Source organism: Seriola dumerili, unplaced genomic scaffold (genome assembly GCF_002260705.1).
Source record: "Seriola dumerili isolate Sdu_G_001 unplaced genomic scaffold, Sdu_1.0 BDQW01000149.1, whole genome shotgun sequence".
NCBI lineage: Eukaryota > Metazoa > Chordata > Actinopteri > Carangiformes > Carangidae > Seriola > Seriola dumerili.
Window position 1 is genome coordinate 19,316,845 of NW_019174404.1, and position 27,781 is coordinate 19,344,625.

General features: G+C 40.4%; 3 protein-coding genes across 4 annotated transcripts; 1 reads left to right on the forward strand and 2 right to left on the reverse strand.

Moving 5' to 3' along the window:
* Window positions 1–1,982: 1,982 nt before the first annotated feature.
* Window positions 1,983–16,193, reverse strand: wdr43 (WD repeat domain 43). The gene is made up of 18 exons (XM_022751303.1): window positions 15,951–16,193; window positions 15,026–15,160; window positions 14,353–14,474; window positions 12,262–12,382; window positions 11,950–12,068; window positions 11,711–11,813; window positions 11,311–11,375; window positions 10,826–10,985; window positions 9,110–9,196; window positions 8,815–8,940; window positions 8,482–8,631; window positions 8,057–8,143; window positions 7,896–7,927; window positions 7,627–7,690; window positions 6,271–6,384; window positions 5,007–5,076; window positions 3,255–3,313; window positions 1,983–3,118 (listed from the first exon to the last, which is right to left on the reverse strand). The coding sequence occupies exons 1-18, from the start codon at window positions 16,155–16,157 to the stop codon at window positions 2,978–2,980; spliced, it is 1,962 nt and encodes a 653-aa protein (XP_022607024.1). The 5' UTR covers window positions 16,158–16,193; the 3' UTR covers window positions 1,983–2,977.
* Window positions 16,194–17,153: 960 nt separating this feature from the next.
* trmt61b (tRNA methyltransferase 61B) lies at window positions 17,154–20,367 on the forward strand. 2 transcript variants are annotated; one of them, XM_022751011.1, is made up of 8 exons: window positions 17,154–17,241; window positions 17,336–18,195; window positions 18,314–18,416; window positions 18,791–18,981; window positions 19,141–19,232; window positions 19,803–20,023; window positions 20,110–20,193; window positions 20,291–20,367. In XM_022751011.1, exons 2-8 carry the CDS (start codon window positions 17,410–17,412, stop codon window positions 20,323–20,325), a joined length of 1,512 nt encoding a protein of 503 aa, XP_022606732.1. In that variant the 5' UTR covers window positions 17,154–17,241; window positions 17,336–17,409; the 3' UTR covers window positions 20,326–20,367. The 2 variants fall into 2 exon arrangements, with proteins under 2 accessions (XP_022606732.1, XP_022606733.1); XM_022751012.1 differs by having other exon boundaries at window positions 17,179–18,195.
* A 2,888-nt stretch (window positions 20,368–23,255) lies between these two features.
* spdya (speedy/RINGO cell cycle regulator family member A) lies at window positions 23,256–25,012 on the reverse strand. The gene is made up of 5 exons (XM_022751155.1): window positions 24,763–25,012; window positions 24,612–24,670; window positions 24,439–24,524; window positions 24,148–24,319; window positions 23,256–23,648 (listed from the first exon to the last, which is right to left on the reverse strand). The coding sequence occupies exons 1-5, from the start codon at window positions 25,010–25,012 to the stop codon at window positions 23,256–23,258; spliced, it is 960 nt and encodes a 319-aa protein (XP_022606876.1).
* Window positions 25,013–27,781: the final 2,769 nt, after the last annotated feature.

A 27,781-nucleotide genomic window follows, 5' to 3' on the forward strand; every position in this document is an offset into this window, starting at 1 on the left:
CCCAACCATTTGACACCTTAACTTTCATGCTTGTTAATTGTGTGTGTTTTGTGATATAATTTGGCTTTTCTTTGCCATATGCTTTCTTTCTAATGACAGGATGATACAGACTGAAGCACTGTTGTTGTTGTTGTTGTTGTTGTTGTTGTTTTTGTTTGTGTCCAGTGGGAGGTTGTTTGTAAGTTTATCAGTAAATGTTATTTTTTGTCCATATTTTCATGACGAAAATTAAATATAATAAAAAAATAAATAAAAGCTGTTGTTGTGCACAGTTAGATTTGATTCATTCACTCAGATTAAAGTTCCTTACTTGCTGTAGCTTCCTGCCAAACTTTATCCAACCCAACACACGACTGCACTTTCCCATACCCTGTTTTACAAGTTTACACTCATGACGTGAGACGGTTGGTATGCAGCCCGTCCCCTGGGATAAGAACAAAGAGCAGCGAGATGGATCTTCGTCCTATACTGTAAAAAATGACCTGGACAACAGAGACACTTTACAGGACAGTCAGAGCGTCCCACCTGTCTTTGTCAACCTAAATCACAAAGTGGTGCTGCAGCACAGGAGAGTGTCCCCCTCTACTCTAATTAAAATCATAAATTCACTCCATTATCCAAATTAAATTCTGATATTGCATATGATCAGTGACAGGTTAGGACACTTACAGGAAATACTGAGGTAAAATTTAGGGGCAACAAAGAGAAATAAGAGCAAAAACAAAGCCAACCACAAAAATAAGTGTCTAGGTAAATCCTAAATATGTGTCTGCTTCAGTTTCTTTTAACATTTCACTTTTGATTCATTTTGTCTCAATATACATTTGTTAAATAACATCCAGCAAGATTTCTTAACATAAATCCTCAAAACTCATCCTTTTATCTCATGTGAAGCCTCTTCATAAAATAGCTGTTATTACTTTAAACTCCCACCAACAGTAGGCTGTTTTCAAAGAAGATGATTTGACTTGTAATAGCAGGAAAATCACAGAGCCAGTTTCTCTCCCCCCTTCAGGACATTTACTCTACCTGCAGCCTGAAGAGGGCTCGCTCCATCATCACAGACGGCAACCAACCAGCTCATGTCATTCTCATGCTGTTTCGAAATACTTTCTGAAAACACTTTTGATGAAACACAGATCTCACTGCGTCTGCTTCGCTGCATCCTGGTGCGCCGACCCTTGAGGCTGGACAGGAAAACCTGCAGGTACCAAATAGCAGGCGACAACAGCTCCACTCATGCAGAGTGTTTTCCCCCTAACGGCCACAGGGGGCAACAATGAGTCCATTCCACACTGAAACACTAAACCGACGACACGTTTTATTTTATTATTTTGTTTTACATTAGGAAAACGGGAGTAACTGGTTGATTGGGTTTTTACCTACTTCTCGCACATTTACAGCAAAGTAGAAACTTATTGAAGATTTAAATTTCATGAGGCGTCTAGTGAGTTTGTGATCCTAGATTCAGCCTAATTAAATATGACAGAGGGTGGGAGCAATATGACAATATAAAGTCATCAGCTAGTGATTTCTCCATACTATTTATCCCGAAATACTTCTGTTTATATTAGGCCACTGTGGGCGATGGTGCAAATATCAGAACAGCTTTATTGTAGTATTGGATGTTTATATTTCTTGGCATCAATGCAATTATGCATCTTTGCCAAAAACAGACTTTCCTGTCTGGCAATTTCTCCGTCAAGTTTCTTATTTTTTGGGGGGAAATGTACTATAATCACAATATACTGGACATATTAATATCACCTGGCATATTTGATAATTTTATCCATATCACCTGCGCCTGGTCTGAACCTTAAAAATTTGTTCAGCTGCCTGGGTAATAAATTTAAATAACATATACCCATGACATTAACAAATAAAAACTCTACTTTGGTTATTGCCATGCCAACAGGTAAATAAAAAATAAATAAATAAAAAAATCATCACTTCTCTCCCCCCACCACACACAGTAAGCCATTTCGAAAACCCATTTATTCACCTATTAGAGCAAAGTTCACATCTTTTCTCAGCTACCCCTGTGACTATGGGTTCATGGCAGTGGACATCACGGCATGCCCAGAAACTTAACGCACAATAGGAAAAGAACATGGTTAAAACAAGAGGGCTGCAACAAATCTGGAAAAAAGAAACAAAAAAAACAAACAAAAAAAAAAAATCACAAAAACAAACCGCTTTCAAGGGACTTTACAGGAGTTCATTTAATCCCAAGGATTTCTGGGGGATAGCTGTAGAGGGAAGAGCTCATACAAACACTTCACTGTACATACAGATTTACATTGTGTGGGGACATGATGTATAGTCTTGCCTAGCAAGCCCACCTCCGGATCAAGCAGTTTTTCTGTACAGCAAACAGCTGGGGGTCCTGCATCCCAACTCTACACCTGAGCGGTGTGTGTGTCTGTGGGCTCAGCTGAACAACACAGGAAGGGTGGGGGTTCCAGATGACCTACAGAGTTGAGTTAGAGTAAACCAATCACAGACAGACTGCTGTCTCATCTACTGTTAAGCTGGACATACAATAAACTCTAATACTATTTATCATATAAGGACATTGGAATGCAGACTGCAGTGTAGGCAAACTGGAAAACCACCAACTGATCTTTTCAGTCATTTTCATTGACACTCTGGCTGTAGAGCTGGGATGCAGACTGATCTGACAAAGCAGGAGGAGAACTTGCATCAGTTTCATTTTGCAGAATGTTTTGCCTTCCTCCCCTAAAATGTTGCATCTGTTCCTCAGACGGGGAAAAGACAGAGCATCACCCACCTTGCGGGTGGATCAAGTTATGACGAGGCAGGGGGCGGAGCTGCCCGTGTTTCAACATGTGTCCCTCGATTTTGTAAAACCATACTTTGTTCTGATAATAAAACCAAAAGCATGAAAATAAAATGAAAGTATATATAACTCTTTCAGGTCCTTTTTATGTGTGATTGGCATTTTTTTTTTCCTCATTCATTCTTCTTCGCTCTCGTTCTCATGCTCCATGTCTTCCTCTCCGTTTGCTTTGGACTCTGTTCTGCTGTCTGGATCCTCATCTTCCTCATCTGCTTGATCCTCCTCATCTTCTTTCATCGTCTCCTCCTCTTCCCAATTCTGAGGAGGACAAAAAAAAAACAAAAAAAAACACTCAGAGTTCAACTCAACACTACTGATCTCCTGGTTCTTCTATCTCTTCTGGCGTTATTGTTGCCGACTTCTTCTAAATTTGAGCAGACACGTTCATACTTACATCAGAGTCATCATCAGGAAGACCTTCATCACCAGAAGCCTCATCTTCATCCGATGATTCTGTAAGAGGCAAATTAAGAAAAACAAGCCATCAGCTGATGCTGCTAAATTTTTCATTACATCAATAGCTGCACAAACCCAGATGCATTCAGTCAGCCACCTTCCATCTGCTGTAAACACAGTGACTGTGGACTCTGATAGAGATTTTACTGACCATTGCATTATTGTATGTCATAACTGTAAATATGTTTATATGCTGCAGAACAGGAAAATGAGCCAGAATGTATTATCAAGAATATAAAGACTAAGAATTACATTATGAAAAATGATGCCAAAAATACATGACGCACGATAATTTTAAGGCCATTTTACCAATAATGCACGCTGAGTAACATAATAGGCCTGCACATATTTCCAGTAAAAGTGCAAAGCAGAGGAAATAGGTCAACTTGAGAGTCTGTGACCATTATTACTACGTGTAGCCATCAACTGAGTGAGTGAAATCAGTTCAAGTCAGGGGCAAATTGTTTTTAGAAGTGCTGCTGCATGTTGTGAAAAAACAGCTATGACATAACAAATTGACAAAATGCACAATTTTGAAACTGGCAGCCTTATTATCTGCATCTCCCCTGGGTGCCTGCTGTACATTTATACAGGCCCAAATCTAATCCTATCATCTCGACAGCCATTTCTGCAGCTACTCTAATTACACCCGCTCTTACTACAGAATTATTAATTAATGTTTAATTAATGTTACCCATAAAGGCAACAACCAATACAAGTAGAGAGTGCGACAATTGTCTGCAACCGAGAGATCAATTAATGAAACCCAACTCCGCAGCCCATTGACACAACCTGACCAAACTGATTCACTAACTAGACTGACAACTCTGAAGCTGACTGTCAGATTCCCATGTTGGACCCATAATAAGCCCAGCTCACAGCAGCATCAACACAGGCCTGTGACAACCTCCTGCTCATCAGCTTCCTTTATCAGCTTTTATTTTTTACGAACCCTCACATCCTTAACCACTGACAGGGGTGCTGGAAGTTAAGGCGCAGCTTAATTATTTCATGAAAGCCAATTTTCTACGTGGTTCAATAAAGCGTTTTCTACAGTACGGTAATGAGAAATGAGAGTGAACAGAGTGGGGCCTTGTTGTTCCGCTCAAAGGGGAGGATCTGAACGCTGCCGGTCAGGTTGCCAGGCAACAGGAGTCATGTTTGCGTGCAGTGCATCGCCAAGAGTGACTGCATGATGGCCAAAGTTGCCTTCATGAAACGTGACCGATTCAGTGCCCATCTTCATGTAAATAAAAACGAGTTAAAGTAAACTGACAAGATAATGAATGCAAGTCAAAATAATGAGAAACAATATTCCGGCGGGGCAGAGATTTCAACAGAGCATCAGTGTGACATGTTGCATGACAACATGTGTAGGGAGTCACTACAGTGATCGTGCCCCTGAAATCTGCAGCTGATGAGTTAGAGGCTGAAACCAGATCATTTTAATCCCATCAGCTGCCGCTCACACTGCCCACCACCACTGACTCATCAGTGGTACTCAGACAGACCAAGGTTAGGATGATACACGTGAGTTGAAGGTCTTAAGGAAGTGATGTCACCAAAGGAAGAAGATTTTAAAGAACAAGGACAAGGAAAACTTGTCAATATGTTTAACATGTTGTTTGAATAACTCAGTGCAAGGGAAAACAGTACTGAACATAAAGGAGGATACTACAAGAACACTTACCCTCTTCATACACCAGCTTAGCTGTGTGGTCAACATCTGTAACCGAGTTACTGTTGTCACTTGTTGCCACCTAGTGGTAAAGAGGAGGACAAACAGAGATCAAATGAAGTGTTGGTTCAGGAGATTTTTTCATTTTTCAGTTTTTAATCCACCAGTTGCTCGTTAATTTAAATTTATCTTCACATAAAAAAGAGCCTGTGATATAAAACTGAGCAATGTTTAGTTTTACAGAAAGGACATCACCTTGAAATCTCACAACAGTCATCAAATGTTGGACTTTTAAGATCACTAGGAAGGAACAGCTAACATTTAGCTGCCTGCATGTTTTTCATGTTTTCATCAGCCCAGTGCTCAAGGCCCACAGGTCCTCTCCTGTCCTGCACACCTGATCCAATTAGGGGCAGTGTGTTTACATGTTACCCTTTATTGGATTAGGTTTGTAAATAAAAAAGTGGAGCAAAAACTGATGTGCAGTCTCATCATTGGTGCACTTAAATGGCAATTCCTTTATTTTAGACTGGCATCACATTCATTCAGCTCTGAAATGATTCTTAAACTGCGTTGGGGCAATTTAGATCTAAGTCTGAATTGTGTGGATGTCTTTCTCTCACACACACACACACTCTCTCTGACGAGACAAGGAAGCTGTACAAGCAGAGTGATCGCTGACTACCTTCTCCTCAAGGTTGGGAGTATCAACTTTGCATTTTTTGAACTGATAATGGTCCTTGTAGGAGGTGTGCCCGAGAACTGACTTGGAAAGCACAAGTTAAAACTCAAGGTTAAAAATATACAAAAAATACGAAAAAAAACCCAAAAAAAAACAAAAAAAAAACCCGTTGAGTTGACTTACAAATTTATTCAGTTTTCCCAAAGTTAAATTAAAATGAACCTTGTGCAGTCAGTCAAGAATAAGTCCAAACGTACCACTAACGGTTTGTGTAAACCATTTGTTATTCAACACATTTCCTGCAGCAGCAGATTTGCACAAAACGAATCACTGCACAACTAATACTGAACTAAATGTCTTAATTATGATCTTACAAAGACTTTGGTTTTGTTACTCTAATCTCCCCCACCTTTTGGAGTCTCAACACATTTCACAGCAGAAACAAATGTGGGCTGAGTAACGCTGTATTTTCAGGGTGCTGCTGGGCTCTACAGCATCATCCCTACTGTCAAATTCATACGTCCAACTCTTATTCATATGAAAACACAAACGGCATAGATTCTGTGCATATTTTCTTTACATGATGACACCCACCTGTGTCATCAGGAGATACAGTTTCCCATGCAGCTTAGTTAGCTTGTGGAACATCTTCACTCTGCTCTCAATCATGTGATAAAGCACTCCCAGCTGGGTAACCAGGTCTGGCAGCTGTTGGAAACACAGATGGATCAATTGAAGGTAAAAGCATTTCAGCAGCACAAAAACACACAAACAAGACAGCATCTGATGATAAAGAAACCTCTGCCATGTCCTCATCCACCCAGTTTACCTCTGCTTTCATGTAGTGTAGACACCCAGTGAGTCAGACTTCACTGGACAGTCAAGGCTACATCCACACTGCTCCGTTTTAGTTTTAAAACGCGTCTCTTTTGTTATGTTTTCACCTGCCGTCCACACCACTGGAGTTTTCAAGCATTTAAAATGGAGACTTTCAGAGGTGGAGCTGCTGAACCTGTTTTAGTTTGAAAACTCCAGGCTTTTGTTGTAGTCTGGACAGGTAATAGCAGACTTTTGGAAATGATGGTGTAGACGCTCAGGGTTGCTCCCTGATTGGGTCTCATCAGCCTCGACTACCAGTGATGAATGCAACATGGATAACAAATGACAAACATTATTGACCTTGATGTCTCTGCTAGCAGCTTTTTTTTTTACACTACAACTGTCTGTTCATAGTATTTTCTGCAACTAATCATCTGTTGAGTAGACAATCTGCTTCCTGTTTACACCAGCTCACGCATTCTCAGTGTATGTGAATGGTCATATATGTGTTTTCAGGTGTGATTGCATGGATGGAAATTGACCAAGAGCTAAAAACGGTCACCTGGACGGAGATCATTTTCATTTTAAAACACTGTTTTAAAACAAAAACGTATGGATGACATTTGTTACATAGATGGGGTCGCCAAAAAATTAGGTTCTCTCTCGTTAAGATCAATGACAGCAAAAGTTGTGCCTGTACAAATGACATACAGGGGATATGTCATTTGAAAGTCAAAGTACAGGGCACCCAAAAATCAATCATTTTCTTCACTTTGTGCAATGATTGGATATAAAGCTGCTGGTTGTGCAGATATTTCGGCTGTAGTCATACAACCGGACAGACGGTCAGAGGCAATGCTATAATCTCTGCTGTGTGGTGGAGGTAATGACTGTAGATCAAAATAAGATTAGACATGAATGTCAGCAAATGGAGACGACATGCAAAGAAGGGTGCTGTGTGTTTGTATGCTTGTGTGCGGTGCTTAGGGGTAATCACAATATGTGTACTGTTTGGATCATGTAGATCTTGAAGTACAGAAGGAAGCAGAGCACAAGTCAAACAAGCAGCAACAAACTAGAGCCTGCTGGCTTCATATCAGCAGCACAGACAGGATGGGATGTTGGACTCACCGATGCCAGATACGATGTGTGGTGCATGAGTACAGCTTTTAGCCACCGTACCATTAGAACTGCCCTGTAGGAAGGAACAAAAGGTACATGCTGTCAAGTGGGAAACTTGCTTCCTGATTGAATATACCACAAGGTTTTTATACTTGAAAGTAAGCGCAACGTAACAAATACCAGTATCTAGATCAAGTAGATTCAGTTTCTTAAGTGTACAAACACTGGAGTTAAGCTAGTTAAACGCTTAAGAGCCGCTCTATTGAGCTCTCACTTACGTAAAAGGGTGCCCTTGGAGCCTCTTTGTGATCTACAGGGGAGGAAATTAAACAAGTTAACACAACTTCACTTCGAAATCCTGGAAATGTGACAAAAGATCTAGGCTGACTGGTGTCTCAAAGACAACAACAACAAATATACGCAGAAAATTGGCACTCACCTCTTCCACCAATGGTAAAACAGCAGAGAGGGGTAACCGAGCAACCGTTTTCTTTATTACCATCTCTTTGCGAGTCTGGAAAACTTTCTGTCAGAGACAAAGGAAAAAGAAAGTGATTAAGATTTGACAAATACAAAGATCTTCATGTTTAGACCTACATGACAAGAATGTATAACTATAAACACTTTTGCAAGTCTGATCTTATGAAAGTTTAAACATATGAAACTTAATTTCAAAGACATTTTGGGGAATGAGTTTAAATTTTTACAACACAATCAACTGGAGTTTTGGCTGGTATTACATTTTGCTTTCAACTTTTTGAATGAAAAATGAGCAGAAACACACTTAAGACATTCACTTAGATGAAAAACCAAACTGAACTGAATGTTTTATTTCAGATCTCAGGCTCCGAGCAGAGAACTTACATTTAGGATGTTGGCGTCGTTGCTCTCCAGACCCTGCACCAGCAGCACTGCAAAGTTGTCTGTCTGTAAAGAGGCCGTCCCTTTAGGAGCTCCCTTCTCGGTGGAGACCGTAGACAGATCAATTTCACCTAGTCGCTCCGCTATGGACATCTACAGAAGAACACCGTTATTTTAAATAAGTTTAAACAAGAATTGGCTCATATCTGTTCACATGCTACATTTATCCATCTTCCAGGGTTCTACATTCAGCACATCACATTAAACTACTGTGAAAGCAGGAAAAGTCAAATGTCAATAAGGTTGGTGCATCATCATCATCCGAACTGATCCTACCTCTTTGGTGTCTGTGTCTTTTTTCCTCTTCTCTGATCCCTGTGAGGTTCCCTTCACTGGGGCTTGGTGGCCAGGAAGCCCTGGGACCAACACTCTGCTCTTGGCGTTGACAATCGGGGTTTTCACCTGGAACAGGAATCAAATTTCATATTTTTAACTTCAGTCACGGTTAAAGTTTGAATTCATCTGGTCCTAATGTATCAGCAAATAATAAAGATCTGAACACCTTTCCCACACTGTATTTATCTTTTTTGAGTTATAGAAGAAAGACTTAAAAGAAAAATGTGATTGTTACCTTGGAAACGGTGGTTTCCATGGAAAGGGACAAGCTGGTCTGAACATCCCGGGTCAAACACACATGTCTCTCTGCTGTGTTGATCTCCTGTTAAGATGGAGAGAAGGATGGTGGTGGGTGAATCCAGAGGCTGACAAGAATACCAACGTTATTCCTCTGAAGTGACTAAAGCTGGTGAATGTGTTCAAACTGGACAATTCACCAATAAAGACAAAGACATAATGCTCTTTACTGTAGAAGGTCAACACAGAACCTCATCTAAATCTAACAGCTAACACAACTAAGATTTATCAACTGTACACCGCCATGCATTTAAAAATCACTATTTCACCATGACGCCGGTTCCCTGGGAACAGTTTTAGTAGCTGCGCACTCATCTGTCACTCACAAATATAATTTCACTATGAATCTTAAATCAGAAAGAACTCGCTGTTGCCTTGTAGCAAAAGTCGTAAGCTCAGTGCTAACGATCGAACATAATGAAAGCTTATTAACATGTACAGTCGGAGGGACATGCGTGTACATGAGTATTTTTTTCCTGCCCTGTAGTTTATGCAGAACAAGATACACCAGGATGACCAACTGCACTACATTAATAACCTTAGAAAGACCTTTTGAACAGTAATCCATTTTCCATCTGTTTTTATGCTGCTGTATATGGAGACGAATCTGTCACATCAGCTGTCCAAGCACTTCTTCACAGTGATCTAACCCACACCAGTGTTTCCCTATGTGCACACTGCTGCTGTTAAAATTTCACGTTTCATTACTATTCATGACCAAATGTAACCATCACAACCTGCACTTTCTACACTGCACACAGCTGAGTGGGGAGTACAAAACTAAGTGGACCCTAACACGCATCCACAAACAGATGTAGTCACTGTTCAGCAGTTCAACATGTGCAGCAGCTGGACAATTCACTCGGGAGAAGTGGCATGAGGCGACGCATAGCCCTACCTACCTCTCCTAATGGAGAGTCTTTCACTTACCTAATCTTTAACAAAGCCAGTAGAAATCCAAAATTAGTATCAGAATTGAGTTAAACAAAGAAAAGGCAAAGAAAAGGTTACAGTTAGAAAATGGTTCCTAGACAACACATTAACACTGTTGTGCAGCCTATTCCACCCTGTTTTTTGGAGGATATTGTGATGGTGTAACGACTCACTGACGTCTGGAGGGAATACTACTGAACCCCATATGATGAAGGTAGGAATAAAATGATTTAAATTCAGTTGTGCACACAGAATAAAAACCGGTGATCAAAGCACTTTGGAGAAATTAAATATTAAAAATCTTAGCCTAGGCCTATTATGTCAGCAACATTTTAACTCCCTAATGACTCTAAAATGATCTCATTCATCTCAACATCATTGGTGAATGTTTATAAGCAAAAACATCTATTTCAACATTCCTCAGATTATCATGACTTATTTATTTGACATGTAATGCTCATAATGTAGCAAATATTGACAAACGGTGTTCAAATGAATGAGACCACCTTAGAGTCATTTGGATGCTTATGCTTAAAAAGGTATTGTTTAGTTTCTCAGAAACTGTGCGAGTATACATTTGTGTTACTACTATAACAAATCTAAGGTCGTTTTAAGCTAATGCTGCAATGACATACAGAAATACTGGTGAGCAAAAAAAAAGAAAAAAAAAAGTCCCTAGCATACTGCACACATGCATTCCTACAGCCTCCTATGTACTCACCACTCTCTCCATCACAGGCTGTAGGTGGTTGCCATAGGCCAGCAGCACAGTCCTAGTATCCGCTCTGAGGGCTGCTGCCAGCAGGGGGATCGGAACTGGGGAGTCTTTTGTGTCTGAGATCTGCACCGTACACAGGGGTGACAAGGGCTTCTTACAGGGCCTGTGAAGACAGAGATTTTTATGGTTTATGATCATGGAAAGTGTACAACACTGATTAAAATGTACTTGGTTAGATTTAACATGCAACATCAACAGGATTACTGCTACTGTGTTGGGGAGCAGGTAAAATTTCTGAGGCTAAGTGTCATCTCTTGGTAGTGCTATGTCACCTAGCAGCTATTATGGAGCAAACACACCAACTCTGATTATGAACAAATATGAAAATGACTTTCAGGCTCCAGGAGGTGCTCTGGATCTAAAAATACACTTGTTTCTAACCGTGTAATGCAAAGTTGCTCTGTAATACAAGTGTTTTTAAGGCTTACCCATTTAAAAAGTGCTCAAAGAGATGCAACTGTCCGTCCTTACACACCACTGCCAGCCTCACCGCCTGTGTAAAACAAAAACATTTACACACGGTCAACAGGTAAAGTGAAGCAGAGCTCCACCACCTTGAGAAAATGCTTCAATCCAATGTTCTCCAACTAAATTGCTGCATATGCAGTTACAGACACTTGTTCCGTTATTTCCACAGAATAATGGTGCCCAAATTGGGTTCAACAATGTCACCACGGTTTTTTATCCAACCAGTACCTTTTGTTCAAAGTTGCCACTTGATGCAGTTTTCCCAATGTCAAGACAGACTGCAGTTAGATGCAACAATTCAGCTCAACTACAGGCAACGTTAGACTCCCAGTATACACTACGACGTGTTTCCCCTCTCACCTCTTCCTTGCTGTTGGACGTGACAAGATCAATGTGTTGTGGCTCGTCCGTCAGTGTGAAGGACACCACTGAGTTCTTGTCCTTTCCATCTTCTCGTACTTGCCTGCAGTGACACAACTTCTCATCAGTGCAATGATAACAAGAGCACGGCTGATCAAAACCAGCCAAATAACAGCAGGACATTCTAACATGACATGTAACGACTTGACATGACCAACCACCTCAGGATGAGCACTCACCATACACTGAGCAGTCGATCGTGTGCAGCACCAGACAGGAAATAGAGGCCATTGCTGTCAGGAGGTCGCGTGGTGGCGAAACGCAGGGTCGTCACAGCTGTGGAGTGGCCTGTGAATTTCTACAGAAAAAAAAAAAAAAAGTCAGCGACTGGTTTATAACGTTCACCGTCTCTCTGTGGTAATAGCACAGATTTGTTAGTTAGAGATTGTAACTAACAAATTCGAATGAAAACAAAAGCTATTAGTTGAATTTGGTCCAATAATAAATCTACAAATTTAAATGTTGATCGGCTGATTAAACAAGACACTTACCCTGTAAACCTCCTTGGTGTCCAAGTCCCACATCTTGATTATCTGTCCAGCTGAAAGCAGCAGTTTGCCATCGTGGCTCACACACAAACTGGTCACTGCCGCACGGTCTGCCTTCCACTTACTGTGTCAGCATGAAGAGACAATGACAGTGGTTGGTGCATGTGTTTATCCATTTGGGTGAAGGTTTATATTCTGACTGCATTTTCATCGGATTCTCTCTTTTCTTTTTTGACATTACTCAACAGCACCTTCAGCCATACCTGCTTTATTGTCCATTACTGCCAGATCCACATTGTATTTTCTCGCTCCTGTTTTCTAATGCAGCATTTTTCATATCTAAGTGAGGAGCCTGAATTTTTACAGCTACATTCAGAGTACTATTTACTGTGGTACTCCACCTGACAGCAGCAGGAAATACACAGAAAACTCACCACTCTCCAAAACCATTTCGTGGACTACAAATGGGCTTTAGTGAGCATGAAGTGAGGAGTCATGGTGACATTACAGGTAATGATTGTACTTTATTTCATTGTAGAGCTGTGTGCAGCGCATTGATTCACTCAACCCCTCCTTCTGACTTGGATGAAAATGTCTCCAATGAGCAGTGTTATTTTCCTGGAAGGACGTTCACCCACTCCTCACTGAACTATGCCACCCCTTATTTTTCTCTGCACCTCAAATGGGTTTTGAACTGATTGGAAGGATTGATTAACTTAACATATGCTTTTACTGCTAAATTTGGTGAGAGGCAGCTTGAGTTTGTTTTTTTTCCAGATGTGTTTATACCTTGGTGTGATCACATCAACTCTTTTCTGTTTGACAGATTAACAATGACATCAGATTGCGTTACACTGTATGAATGTAAACGACATCTGCTAGTCAATCCATTCATATAAAACACTGGAACCTAATGCAGCGTTATGGATGAGTGAACTAAAGAGGAGCAGAAATAAGCACAAAGCAGGCAGCAGTCTGAATTAATGCTGACACTGAGTGAGTGGAGTTAACAGAGATGCTTTGGGTTAAAAAAGTCCTGCTGTTGACTGAATACTGCATTTGGGCTTTAGTTGTTGGTCCACAATTGGGATGAACAGGTCTCAGAAATCCCATTCTAAAACTTTTTCCAACAAGAGCTCCAGACCAACATTCCTGTCTCCACAAATATTTTACACTGATATCTGTGAATGAAGATGACAGTTCCTCACAGTGTTTTAAAGTGAAATATATTACCTTTGGCGAAAACAAGTAGAGCAACAAAGACCACACGTTTCAGGAGTGAGTAGACCTTTTCAGGTGCATTAGGATGCGTCTGATTCAGCTCAGGAGTTGACTGACAGATCAATCACATTGTACATTACTATGCTGCGAGTATGTAGAGCAGCATGTGTGGTATTGAGCAAAACAAACGTCCAAATTTTTACAAGTGGGACAATTCAAGGCAATCGGCTCAGTAAGAATCAGGTGGGAGAAAGGAAAATTCATTGCTGTCACTCAGAGTATGTATCGAGCAGGAGTTTAGCAAAGAGTAGTAAAAAGCTGTAAACAATCAACTTTGGATGTGTCCATGAAAACTTCCAGGCTTGACATTTAAAGCACTTTCACCAGTTACAATGACAAAAGTAACAGGCAGAAGATCAGATCAGCTGTGAGTGCGACTAAGAGTGGACTGTGTGTTTTTGTAGTTCAGCAAGAGCAACAGAGTGGAGGAATGACAATGAAATGTGAAAGAGGCATATGACGATGTGTTTCTGGTAACCCTGGTAGATCATCAGAAAACACATCTTCACAGTCTAAGACAGACTGAACAGAAAACATCTTTACAATTTCAGGTAGATTAAGTGGTTTAAAGTGGGATGAACTGAAAACAGACTATTTTTATTTATTATTTCTCCCCGTTTGTTTGGCTCTGTAGGACAGTCTACAGTTTTCTCTGGATGTGATGCATTATTTCTCTTTTAAAACATCGAATATCATCCAATTTAGATTTTTAGCAGAACAATGTGATTCTATGTAGTAGGAGACAAACCAAAATTGTGTTCCATGTTGATTTTTTTTAAATTCACTATCCTCTCTGACAAAGTAGGCACTGACCTTCGCATCTTTCCTGTCTGCAGGTCCCACTCAATAATGTTTGTATCATCTGAACCACTGTATAATAAACTGTCGTCAGGGTGCCACTGGACACAATTCACTCCTCCACTATGGCCTCCATCCTGCCAGAGACAGAAAATTACAGTTAGAAGCGATAAACAATTTGTTCCATTATTCAATAGTGAAGACTTTAAATGCCCACAATATGCCCACACTCTAAGTTATTTCTGAACAGTCCAGGATTTCCCCCAGGAAAATTGTTAGTCTAAGTAACTGCATATCAGAGGTGTTGATTTTCAAGGCTGTAGTTTGTTGTATTGTTGACCTTTGATTGTATTATAACATATTGTATTTCTATCCAACTTCAGCCTCAGTGATGAACATGTCTGACACTGTTTCAACAACTTTAGCTACATAAATTGAGGATATGTTTTGTATCATTAGCTCAGTTTAACAGTATGGATTGATAAAGCCAAAGATTTCTTACTCTGACAAAGTCAAATTCATTTGCAAATTACAGGTTCTCTACATACTACAATAAAATTCAAGGATCTGTATGAAGCAATCTTTCACAGTTATAAAAAAAAAACTGTGATATAATGTGCTTTTCATTCCACTTCTATAAGACATGGTGTAAAATACATCACAAAACACAAATCACTGTCAAACTCACCAGAGTACAGTGCAGTGCTCCCTTTGCTGTACTGTAGATGAGCACAGTGCCCGCTGCTGTGCCCATCGCCAACAGGTCTGCCTTCTCCTCCACCTGGTCCACCTCTGATTTCCTCTTCTTCCTCCGCGGCCCTTCCTGAAACACAGCACACTGGTACTGTTAACCCTACCTACACATGATGAATTATGGCATAAATATTAGCGTCCTTGGTATTCTTTGACTTAACGTTACCAATTCTAATGATAATTTAAGAATTTACTTAACAACTTGCAGGCTAATAATGTTAGTAATAAGGGTAAATATCATGGACACAATAAACTCATTCCAAACAATACTAAAATGCGTATTAATTGAATTGTTGTCATACAATTATATTCCTTTACTAGTGCTCAAGTTAAAACTAATTGGCACTAGACTCACTGAGGTAAAACTTTTTGAATCTCTCCAGCCCTAAGTGTCATGGTGGCACACGCTTCTGAAGCTTTGGCGAGCTAATGCTAACTTAAATAACGAGTTTATTTGCATTACTAACGGTCCAAAGACACTGATAAATTATTGGTCTGACTGATGTACATGAGGTAGGTATTCTTTAAAATTTATTCACTCTGAAACGACAATTTTAGACATTGTCCATGTTTTATACGACTACCATGTGGGACTAACATGTGCGTCTTGCGCAGCTGTTAAGAGCTAGCTAACGGCTAACGTGGCTCCCCTGCTAACCCAGTCTGTCAGCACATGAAAAGGTCTGCATTAACGTACAGCCGAGGGTTTCGAGGTTTCTGAGCACATTAATTTGTGAATAGTAACACAATTCTTGTTTTAACGCACACACTTCTATACGAAACTCTCTCACAGACAGCTTGCTCAGGCCTCGCTAGCTCATGTAGCTAACATCAGGGAAATCCTCATCAGCCTCACGTACCTTGACTGTCCGGCATGGTCCCCAGGCTATGCAGGTACAAGTGGCACTCAAATGGGCTGAAGGCACATACTCTTGATGAAGTGTTTTACTATCTGTGTTCCAAATGCGAAGTCTACCATCCTGGGCACACAATGCTAAGTACTGTCGTGATTTGGGTGAAAAAACGCAGGGTAGCTGCAGCGCAGAGCTGCCAGCATCAGCCGCCATTTCTGAAGCGCTGCTTGCATCTGCGTGCGTGGTTTACACAAACCACGTGTGGCCGTCTGAGCACATGCGCGTTAGCGCGTCAGGAGCAGCGTCAGGAGAGCGTCAGGAGCACCGAGGAGCACCACCCTCCCATTGGCTGCTGCCAGACAACAAACAGGTTGTTTGATGCTGCCTTCAAGTCGAGGCTACCGAGTCAGAGGTTGTATATATCACATTTACAACCGGTCGATGCATTTACGTCCTTTCGATCGAAAATAACAACAAAACTAAACAAAAGTAAACAAAAGAACTGACGACGTTACCTAAGTATTCCAATTTGTTTTTATCAGTACCAATGAATAATACAATATGTGCGTATTTATCTCTGCATCACATCTCATTGGGGGAAGGTGTACTGTGGAAATAACTACGACTTTTTACAGTACTTGAACGCAGCAACAAATAAATGAAACTTAACTGTAAATCTTATTTTGTGGGCCTGTTTTTGATGTCACCTGCATTTTACATAACCCAAGCCACTAACTCACTGTACGTGTGGTCAATTTTCATATTTCTTGAAGTGGAAAATCAAATTTCTTCCAGAAAAACACGCCTTTATTTGAAGTTGTCCATCACTCTGAAAATTTTAGGTTGCAATTTACATTAATTCACTAAAACAGATAGTTTCTTGAAGTGTATTACATTAGGTTGCATTTGAATAATCTGAATACATTGTTCTGTGACTCTAGTGTTACTAATAGAAAATGTAGAAGATTTTTATAATTGCCTCGATTTCCAAAAAACCTGGAGCATTACAAATGTAAAGAAAACTAAAGAAATCTTTAAATATATTTAATATTTATATAACATGGCATAGGTCAAGAAGAACACTTAATTTGCATCAATAATATATAACAAATGAACTGTTACTATTATCTTCTGTTTACATGTCGTCCTCTGCTGGTATACTTAAATTACTACACCTGTCGCTCAGTTATGACGCAGTTCACGTGTGTTTTTCAAGCATGGTGACCTTCCTGTATATGCAGCCGGGTTTAGGAGAACTGAAGACCAACGAATTATAAATTGTTAAACTTTAAATGGAGTAAGTGGAATTTCAACAAGCCGTATATTCACTTTGAGTTCTTATTTAGCTGGTAAACATATTGTTGTTAATAATTGCAGCTGTTATTTTCTAGGTTTAGTTCACTGAATGGGATCTCAGTACATCGTCTTTACTTTTGGATTATATGTTATGCTATAATCTGAAGTAATGGCTGTGCAAATGCCCTTTGGTGGATTTCTGTTTATGCACAGACTGATGAGAACGTGCACATCCAGTCAAAGACATCTCAGACACGGAGAGATGCTAGTAAATCTCACTATAACTAGACAAGAGATAAGAACATTTTCAACTGGTTCTGTGAGGTGTAACAACAATGAGAGAGAGGATTCAGACTCTTCACAGCTGAGCACCAAGCTGACATCCAAACAAGCACTGATGGCCAGGAGGAGGAGACCCTTGTCCCCTCTGGAGAGGATAAGCGGTCTGCTGCCCCAGGATGCCCTGAGTCCAGAGGTGATGCAGCTGAGAGAGCAGAACCAGCAGGAAGCTGAAGGAGGTACCGACACCCAGGGATCAGTCACACACCGCACACAACAGGAAAGTGGACATACTGACACACTCGCAGCAGATGAGACAACACCTAAAGGGAAGGAATCCGATAACCATCATGCATCTGATGTAGCCATGGTACCAAACACTTCAGAGAGGCGGACATCAGCCACTCTCCCAGGGGACAGCTTGATTGTGTTTGGGGAGCTGCTCATCGCTGAGTATTATAAGAAAGGACAAGTTGAGTTCAGGAAGATGTTCAAGCCTCAGAAAGGGACTCGTCTGCACAGCAGCTGGGGGTTTATCCTGCATGACAACATAGTCGGGCTGCCCGCAGGTCAGTTCCTGAAGACAAGCATGGGGCTTCCCATTCTCATACGGCGGGCCAGCCTGGAGGATTATGTGCTGTATATGAGGAGGGCGCCCGCCATCGCCTACCCAAAGGTACTTGTTTGTATCTTATGTATTGATTTCTGAGTGTTTCGGGGTTGCACTAGTCCTCTGCTCTTCTCAAAGACATTGTGTACTTTGTTTCTTTCTCTCTGCCACCCTCTTTTCCAAGGATGCAACCACCATGCTGATGATGATGGACGTCACAGAGGGAGACCGTGTCCTCGAGTCAGGCTCCGGATCAGGGGCCATGTCTTTGTTCCTGTCCAGAGCAGGTCTGCAGCCACTTTACTGTCCCTCTCTCTCTGGCTTTCTTCCATTAAGACTGAAATGGTTATATTTACTGTTTTATGAAAGAGAAACTTGTTGTTGATTAAAGGAATTATTCACAAAAAACATGCACATTGTAAAAAAACAAAAACTGTAAAACATAATTAGCTTGAACTCTACAATTTCACAGTTGTTGCTGTCGATTAAAATCTTGTTACTTTTTGTTTTCTGAAGTATTGAATAACTGGACACTGTTCACTGTAAGCGCTGTTTGGAGTTTCACAGAAAAGTAATCCATCATTCAACATGCTGTATGTAGTGCATGTTATAATGAAATATCTGAAGGTTATTGAATTGAGTATGTTTTTGTTTTTCCCAGTTGGGTCTAAGGGCAGCGTGCTGAGTGTGGAGGTCAGGGAGGACCACCTCAGGAGAGCCATGTTGAACTACAGTCGCTGGAGGACATCATGGAGTCTGCGGCGAGGGGAGGACTGGCCCGACAACGTTCAGTTTCACAACGCTGACCTCTGCACGGCTTCCTCGCTCCTCGCTGGCCAGGGATTCCATGCGGTCAGTGTCTGGTTTAAAGGTGGTACTGCACAGAACAATTCATTCATTCAGTGGTTGTACTAACAGTAATGCAGCATTACATAAACAGATTTATTAAGGTTATGGGAATTACATTTCATGACATCAGCTCATTCACCAGATGGATTATATCTGTTGCAGATTGCTCTTGACTTGACGAACCCTCACCTGGTTTTACCCACTGTGATTCCACATCTGCACCCTGGAGCTGTATGTGCTGTCTACCTCGCCAAGTGTGTATCTACTAATTCATTGTCTTTCAAAGCAGATTTAAGATGTGAGGTTAAATCAAGTTGGATACATTTTACTATAAAACCATGCAGTGGCTTCTTAGTATATATAGTTTAAAGAAATAGTTAAACATCTTAAGAAATAGACTTTATCGTTTTCTTCCTTAGAGTTAGCTGAAAAAAACAGCACCACTCTCATATTTATGCAGTAAATATGAAGCTATAATTCATCTGCTGGTTGGCTTAGCTTAGCATGAAGACAGGAAACAACAAGGTTTTATTATTATTAAACATATTAATTGCTTCTTATGTACTATTAAGAATTCAGAATGCAGCACATACAACGTACAATCTGACTTTCACATTACGAACTTATTCAGTACATAAAGAAGTTAATATGTGATTGAACAGATCTGAACAGTATAACTTTCTATCCAGTGACACAGGTGTAACTGTGTGACAGTTTATCAATACCAGTATTGCTTTAATCCACCTTCTTCCTTAACTTTTGTTTCAAATTACCTGATATCTGCAGGATCTCAACTGCTCACTGACTGTCCTGCTATAACCCAGTATAACACAGGTCGTTGACCTGCTAGAGGGCATCCGGTGTTTGGCGCTCCCTTTATTGTGTGAATGCATCATTGAGGTTCCGATCCGACACTGGTTGGTGGCCCCAGCCCGACAGAAGAACGGGCGGTACTGCACCAGGAAAGCTCCAATCCTGGAAGAAGACCACAGTGAGGAGGAGGAGGAGGAGGAGGAGGAGGAACGAGCAGATCAGACTGAAGAAGGTGATTTAAAGTAACATCGCAGACGTCTGACAAATGTGATGTTTTTGAACTTTTCTTTCAGTTGAAATTGTACTAATATATTTCAGAAGAGTTGGCTGCAGATGAACACCCGGCCTTTGGGGGTGTTCCCTACATTGCAAGACCTTGCCCTAAACAACTAAGCCACACAGGTCAGATGCTGCCACATTTCCTGTAGTCCCAGTGTAAAGGTTCATATTTGAAGATGATGTAAATAAATGCTCGTCTGTCTACTTTTGCATTTTTCAGCTTTCCTGGTGAAACTGAGGAAGTTTGTTCAGTAGCTGCTCTGCCTGGAAGGAGTCCTGGACAAAAATGAATATTTGATGATGTAATATTATCTTATTGTAAATAAAATATCAAATAAAAACTGACATCACAACATCAGTTTTAGTCTATTTTAATGTGTTTTAGTGCACAAAGCAGATTATAAAAAATCTCAGAATGACTCATTTAAGTTCAACCCTTTATTGGAAACTCAAGAGGCAGTGTTGGATCATTTAACAGGCACACTGGCAACATTACTAGAAAACACACCTAAAAGAATTCCAGTATGGTGAAGACATGTGAACTTAAACTTAGCCAAAATTTCAGAAACTCACCTGACAATTTCTTTTTCATCTGTGAATAAGTGCTTCAATAAATAAATAACCAATACATAAATAAATAAATAAATAAATAGCTAGCAGGAACTCAGTGCAGGTTAAACAGACTTTACAATAATACTCTTTGGCATGTCACAATCTTAATGTATGTTTCCATCAGAGTATGATGTATAGAACATCATTAGCTCATTCTCAGTCACTTGAACATTTAACTTTGTTCTGACAAGTTATGAAAAAAAATCAGCGTGTTTGCAGAGATCAACACAAACTAATGAGTTACACTTGTGATTCAGATCTTTACTTCAGAGTCAAAGTGCTATTCAAGAGGAGAGAAGATAATACAAAGAACTGCTCTGTCATTATGAAGAGGGAAGTAGTATAACTGCTGAGGTGGTGACACCCTACTCCTCACTAATCCAGTCCATGGAGGTGTCATATGCAGATCCACAAGTAGACTCATCCCCTAACAAAGAGGGAAGACAGAAAAATGTTGTTTAGTTCAATGGAACTTCCCTGTTTATGTCCAATCATTTACACTCATTAACAATAAGGCATTGGCTGTGTGAAATAGCACATCTGCTCTTTTTCCTCGAAGGTAATTTTATTGCATAAAAAATGTAAACTCACTGAGCACTTTATGAGGGAAATCATATTAATACTAAAGGCCTCCCTTTGCGCTCAGAACAGCCTCAGTTCTTCATGGCATGGATTCCACATGTTGGAAATAAGTTCTTTCAGATTGTGGTGCAGGTGGATGTGATTCATGCTTCAATCTCACATTTTACCACATCCCAAAGGTGTTCTATTGGATTCAGATCTAGTGACTGCAGAAGCCATTGAAGTACTGAACTCTTTGTCATGTTCATGAGACTTTTGCTATTAGACGGTAAATTGTGGCCATAAAGGGATGCACATGGTCAACAGCAAAACTCAGACAGGCTGTGATATTAAGACCATGATTGACTGGTATGAAGGGTGTCAAGAAAACACATGCCATTACACAACCACCAGCAGCCTGGACTGTTGACAGAGGACAGGTTGGCTCCATGGATTCATGCTGTTCATGTCAAACTCTCACCCTACCATCTGCTGCCTCAGCAGAAATCCAGATCCATCAGACTAGGCTACGTTTTTCCGGCCCTCAACTGTCCAGTTTTGATGAGCCTGTGTCCACTGCAGCCTCAGATTTCTGCTGTTGTAGCCAATTCACCTCAAGGTTGACACATTGAGCTTTCTGCTCACCACTATAGAGCGGTTATCTTGAGTTACTGTAGCCTTACTGTCAGCTCCAATCAGTCTGGTCATTCTCAGCTCAGTGAATGTACAGTGTGCTAGTCTATAAAACACTAAAAGGAAACTTTACCCAAATATTACCAGAGGAAGAGAGGTGCTGCAGCCTGTCAAACTGACTCCAATTCAAAGTTTACACTGGGTACACAAATGTGTTCCAGTGGGGTGTCTCCCTAAGCAGACATGAGCAAAATGAATTTGAAAAGAAACATGAAAAATACTCTAAAACGGTATTATAAGGAGTCATCCACTTGCTAGAATAAATCCTATCCTATTCTTAAACTTAACATTCAGGCTCTTTTTCAAATTTAAGTCGGTATCACTGGGATATAACACAATCTTTTCCAGTTTAACTTTGTAATCCAGCTTTGTGAAATTCCCCCCAGGTGTAATCCTGCTAAATCACATCTACTCACAATCCTGATACAGACACCCTGAAATATGAGATGGAAATGAGAGTCAAGTTTCCATGATTTATTTTCAATGGCCTTAAAAATTTCTTTTTTTTTTTTTTTTTTCTTTTTTTTTTATAAAACAGACTCTTCTCAAAGCAGCACTTTTTACACAAAGAAATGTTGTACGCCTGGGACTCTGTGGTATAAACGTAAATCTTAATGTGCAGTCTACAGCTACAGCTTTCAGCTTTAGGCATGTTACTATGTGCAAGTAAGTTGAAGACAGTAAACTTTGATTAATATAGCTGCTGTTCGAGACAGCTGTTACTCTTAAGCTCACATTGAACCTCAAAGTAAGTGGTGATTTAATGAAGATGTGTGTCATCAACTCTGAAGGTCATTCTGTTGTCTTTTCACTTGGCAACAACATATGCACCATTAAAACATCAGAAAAATGTCTAGTTTATGGCTCTTGCAAGTTCTCAAGCCTCTTAATCTTTAACCCTCTACAGTATGTGCTGGGTGCAGGAATTTCTTAATCGACAATGCTTCTATGTTAAGTTCAAAAACTTTTGTCTTAAAATGCTTATGGGAAATGGGGCTCTTTTCAGGGTTAATCCCGTTTGTGACTTCAGCACTCAGTGCAGTACTATGTTATTCTGTCACATAGTTTTCTACACAAACCTCTTTCCAGGAGTTGGTTGTACCATCAAAGGTATTTTGTAATCCCACAGATGTCTTCTATCTGGTGAGAAACTAACATTTTATTTTATTTCATCAGACTGCCTTGGCCTCTGCCAGGTAACGGGTAAAAAAAAATATTGTTTGGCTTTTTCCCCTGAGGTTTGTGTGATGCTATGTAACTGAATAATGGAGTAACAGACATAATTATGAGATCACAATTAGGTCTAGATCAGTGTGCGACTATGTCCAGTTTTCCCTAGCTATGGTTGGAGGAGAAGCACATCTGTATTTGAGATACCTACTAGGAACCTCCTCAGCACAGCAGCAGGAGGAGTGCTGCATGCGGCTTTTAGTCTCCGCCTTCCTGCAAGAGGCTGCAGCGTTGGGTGGGCTGATCTCCAAAGCCAGCAAGGAGGTGAATGGGTGTGGATAGGTGGTGTTTGGGGTCTGTGAGGAGCCAAGGCCCTGATCTAACCTGGTGCTGCGGTTACAGAGGGCACAGGAGACTGGGGAGGCAGAAGGCCCACGAGGAATACGGGAGTGATCTTGGTCACCGTAGTGTCGTTGGGCGCCGCTATGGTGCTCTGATCTCTCTCGCTGCCACGCAAAGTGAGAGGGAACAATGGCCATCACCTACAAGGAAAGAGGTAGAGGAGACACAGACCAATAAATAAATAAATACAGCTCCAATAGTAATAAATCCTAAAGAAACCATATCACAGCAAAGCTAGAATCTCGCAGTTGTATACAGCCATGTCTCCAGACTCATAATATAGACTCATAATATATGTAGTTAAGAATTTGAAGGAATTTAATAAAAGGTATTACATGTATTTTATCATAATTAGCATATGAATTCTTGAATTATGGCCACAAACAGCGATATTTGACCATCAAATTTTAATCAGTGCATCCTTGAGTCCAAATGAATGTTTGTGCCAAATCTGAATAAATTCTCTCGAGGTGTTCCTGAGATTCCTGGCGCAGAGGCATAAAAATACAACACAGTTGGAACTTCTGGCATTAAACCAAAGTTATAAAAATTGCACTGGGCAGCAAAAACAAGCCTCTTAAAAAAACCCCAGAGAAACATCATTTATCAGTCTCTTCAGGCAATTTCACTTGTGTGTACCTCTTCGCAGCAGCGCCTGCTGACAGCAGCTCTGTACTGGATACGACCCCACAGCTTGTCTCGCTGTTTGAGGAAGCGGGGAAACTGCTTCCTCCAGTTCTTGCCCAGCGCCCATGGAAAAATCTCATACTTACTCTCCTCCTCATCCTCCTCCATGGTGTTAGCAAGATACCTGGCGGTGGAGCACAGCAGCACATTTATGCCAGCAAATCAACATCGGGGGGGATATAATCAGTGGAACAAAATGTTTGCTCTTTATTATAATATCAAGATCTTTTCTCTAAAACTTACAATGCAACGAAAAAATTCTTTCTGGTGTATTCAGCAATGGTGAAGTGGGCCCTTTTGAAGTACACAAAGGTCATGGCAAGAAGGTACTGATGAATTAGGGAGAAAACTTCGATTAGTTAATGTGAGTATCATAAAGCTTCAGAAACAATCTGAAGCCAAAATAACTGCTTTACCTTGTCTGTCATTTTACGGCAACAGTCCATCCACAGGAAGTCTTGAATAAGGTCATTGTCTGTAAAAGAAGTATTGTAAGCCTTTGCAGCTTATTTTAATCACTTGGATACAACTGACTTAAAACATGCAGTTTATCTTATTATTATTCACCAAAAAGTCTGAAGTATGATGCCATTTCCTGCTGCTGGATGACAATAGTTGGAGGCATGGTCATTTTGGCATAATGCACCTCATCCTGACGCTGGCTCAGATGGCTCTTCCCTGGTGGGCCCTGGGCGTCTTGGCCGTTGGCTCTTTTAAGCCGGAGACCTCTTCTGATTTGAAGAGTGTGGGCACTGTTGGGTTTGACCCGGACAGTCACTGAGGGGGGAGTCTGGCACCACCTGTGTGGTTGCTTCATCATCTGAGGTGAAGAGCGTTTTGGTGTGTTCTGAGAGGCAATGGAGAAGATCTATCAGCGTAAAAAATTAACAAATAACATTAAGTGAAAATCCAAAGCAAAATTCATTCATATTCCTTGGTGAACATACATAAAACATAGGTTTAGCCTTAATTCATCTTGGCAATCAGACATTAAATTAGCTAGCAAAACTGCTGACAGCTCCCAGAAGCTAACTTTAATGTTATTTCAATTTATGTATACCGTGTACATTGTGTGCTCTGACAATAAACACAGCAAACAAGTATTAAAAATTAGGTTAGCTGTAATATAAATGGCAGCTGCTGCGGTTAAAGTGAAAGTTTAAATCTCCTCAACCAAGTCCTCACCTCCACGGAGCTTCCAGTTAACTTCAGTGAGTGAAACAAAGATGAATAAGAAGCTAGAAAACCGAAAAAAAATGTCTGATTTCAGTGTAATTAACACAACGGGACAGAACCTGGTGGCGGTAAAAAAAAAAAAAAGAGGTGAATAATATCCTCCAGTTCTGACAGTTGTAAAAAGCTAAAACTGACACAAGTCGTTACAGCCAGACTGGAGGAGATGGTAGTTTGGGAACGCGCGTCTGGCTCCGTGCCAATCACCCAGCAGCATAACCGCACGCGGGGACGAGCGGACCAATCACGTTTCTTCTTCTTCTTCTTCTTCTTCTTCTTCTTCTTCTTCTTCTTCTTCTTCTTCTTCTTCTTCTTCTTCTTCTTCTTCTTCAAGTAATGGCGAACAGTCAGCTATAATGTATGTGCAAAACAACAATGCATTAAATGACGACTTCACAGAGATTACAGAGACAGCTGAAAATAACTAAAAAGGGAAAATACAAATGCAAAACAATTACACCAGTTTAAATGTGTATAGGAAGAAGAACTGGCAAATGGGTTACATAGTACAGGGATAGGGTACTGATGGTAATTCTCCTTTTTGGATTTGTGGTCATGCTATGATCTGAGTCCTTGTTTGAGGCACAAAGTAAAAGGCACATTGATTAGACTGCTGAGCCTCAGCCATACTAAAAAGATTCAGTTTATACTAATTTATACAAAATTATTAAACATCATATTTATAAAGGGCTATAAGGGATATTCACTTATCACATAAATGTAAACAGAACTTTACAGAGTTACCTAATGAGATGATTTAAGATGTTTTTATGAAAACATTTATTTCGTTGACATAGTGTTGTGATAAGTTAAAGTAAGACATTCCCATAAAAAGTGAACATTAACATCCAAATTCACCTGTTGAAAGTTATGAGTCACATCGTGGTTCAGTATACACTACTGTCACTTTAATCTAAACCATAGCTCTTAATACACTATCTTATTTATTTTATTTCATTTCTGCTGGTCGTTTGTTTCCATTACATTGTGTTAAAAAGAAAGGCCTATGAGGAATGATTACTATAATCTTTTCTTTCTTTAATTAAGTTTGTTGTCCACTATAGAGAGGCAGCAGTAGTTCATGTTATTTTAAAGTTTGCCTCACTGTTCCATTAAACTGATGCTGGATATAGAAGTTAAAAGAAGATCAGTCACTCATCATAAATAACTGACTGACAGAGCAATATAGGCCTTTTGGATAATATGGCCAATATATCATAAAAGTGATGATAGAAAAGAAATATTAGTGCATGTTTTCTAATACAATTAAAATGAAACACTTTCACTTCGATTTTGCTGTTGTTTTGTTTTTCCCTTTTTGCTATGGAAATGGCTCCAGGGCTAAATAGGGAGATATTGTTTTCTCGGCTATAAAAAGCCACCTGAGGCCAGCCCTCATTACCCAAATGAGCTTATGGTCTTACAAGTAGGTGAGTTTTATATGCTTTAACGTGACATATGTGCACACTGAGGAGTTCACCGAAAGCCTTACTAATCCTATCAGCTGCTTGTCCTTTGCAAGGAACAGAGGGATGTGTTTCAGAGGACACTACAAGGAAATTTTTGTAAACATGACCACCAATCTGTGGATTTATTTTGCCTATCTATGACGGGTGGAAGAGACTTGTAAAATGGATTTATCAATATTTTGTTTTGGTAGCTTCCTCCTGGAAAGGGATATTATCAGACTCGACAACCTCAACAACCTCAGTCATCTGGCAATGACGGATACAGCAGGTGGCTAAAGACCTTGGCTATTCTTTGCATCATTCACTGCACTGTCTGCTCTGCTGTGTTGGTGTCTCTAAGAAGACATAAAAATCAGATTGTATTTGAAAACATCTAAAATGGGCTGCTCACCATCCAAGGGAAACAATTTTGGGACCCTGGGTTCCATAAGGAAGAGCAGAATGCTGCCCCCTCCACCTCAAGAAAGCACCAGACAGTCCCTGTTGGAAGAGGAAGAGAATCCTAATTCAACTGCATCTACAGATGGGGATACAAAGGAGAGGAGGACATCTGGACAAACCCAGGTATTTCAGAAAGAGGCACATATGTTACCACAAAAAGAGAGATCTGTCACTGAGCTTGCCCCAGAAGCAGTAAACATGGATAAATTGGGGAACAACAACATTGTGTCCCAGAGAAAAGAGAAAAATTATGACAAGCAGGATGTACCAGAGAAAAAGTTGGGCCGAAAACCAAAGAAAAACACCAGAGGTGTGAAAGTTCCTAAAAAGAAAGACAAAGACAAACTATCAGCAGAGCACAAAGTGGACTTCCCAGAACCTCTGGTTAAAGCTCACCAAGCTGCTTATGCCTTTTTGAATCCTAACATAAACAAATATGATGT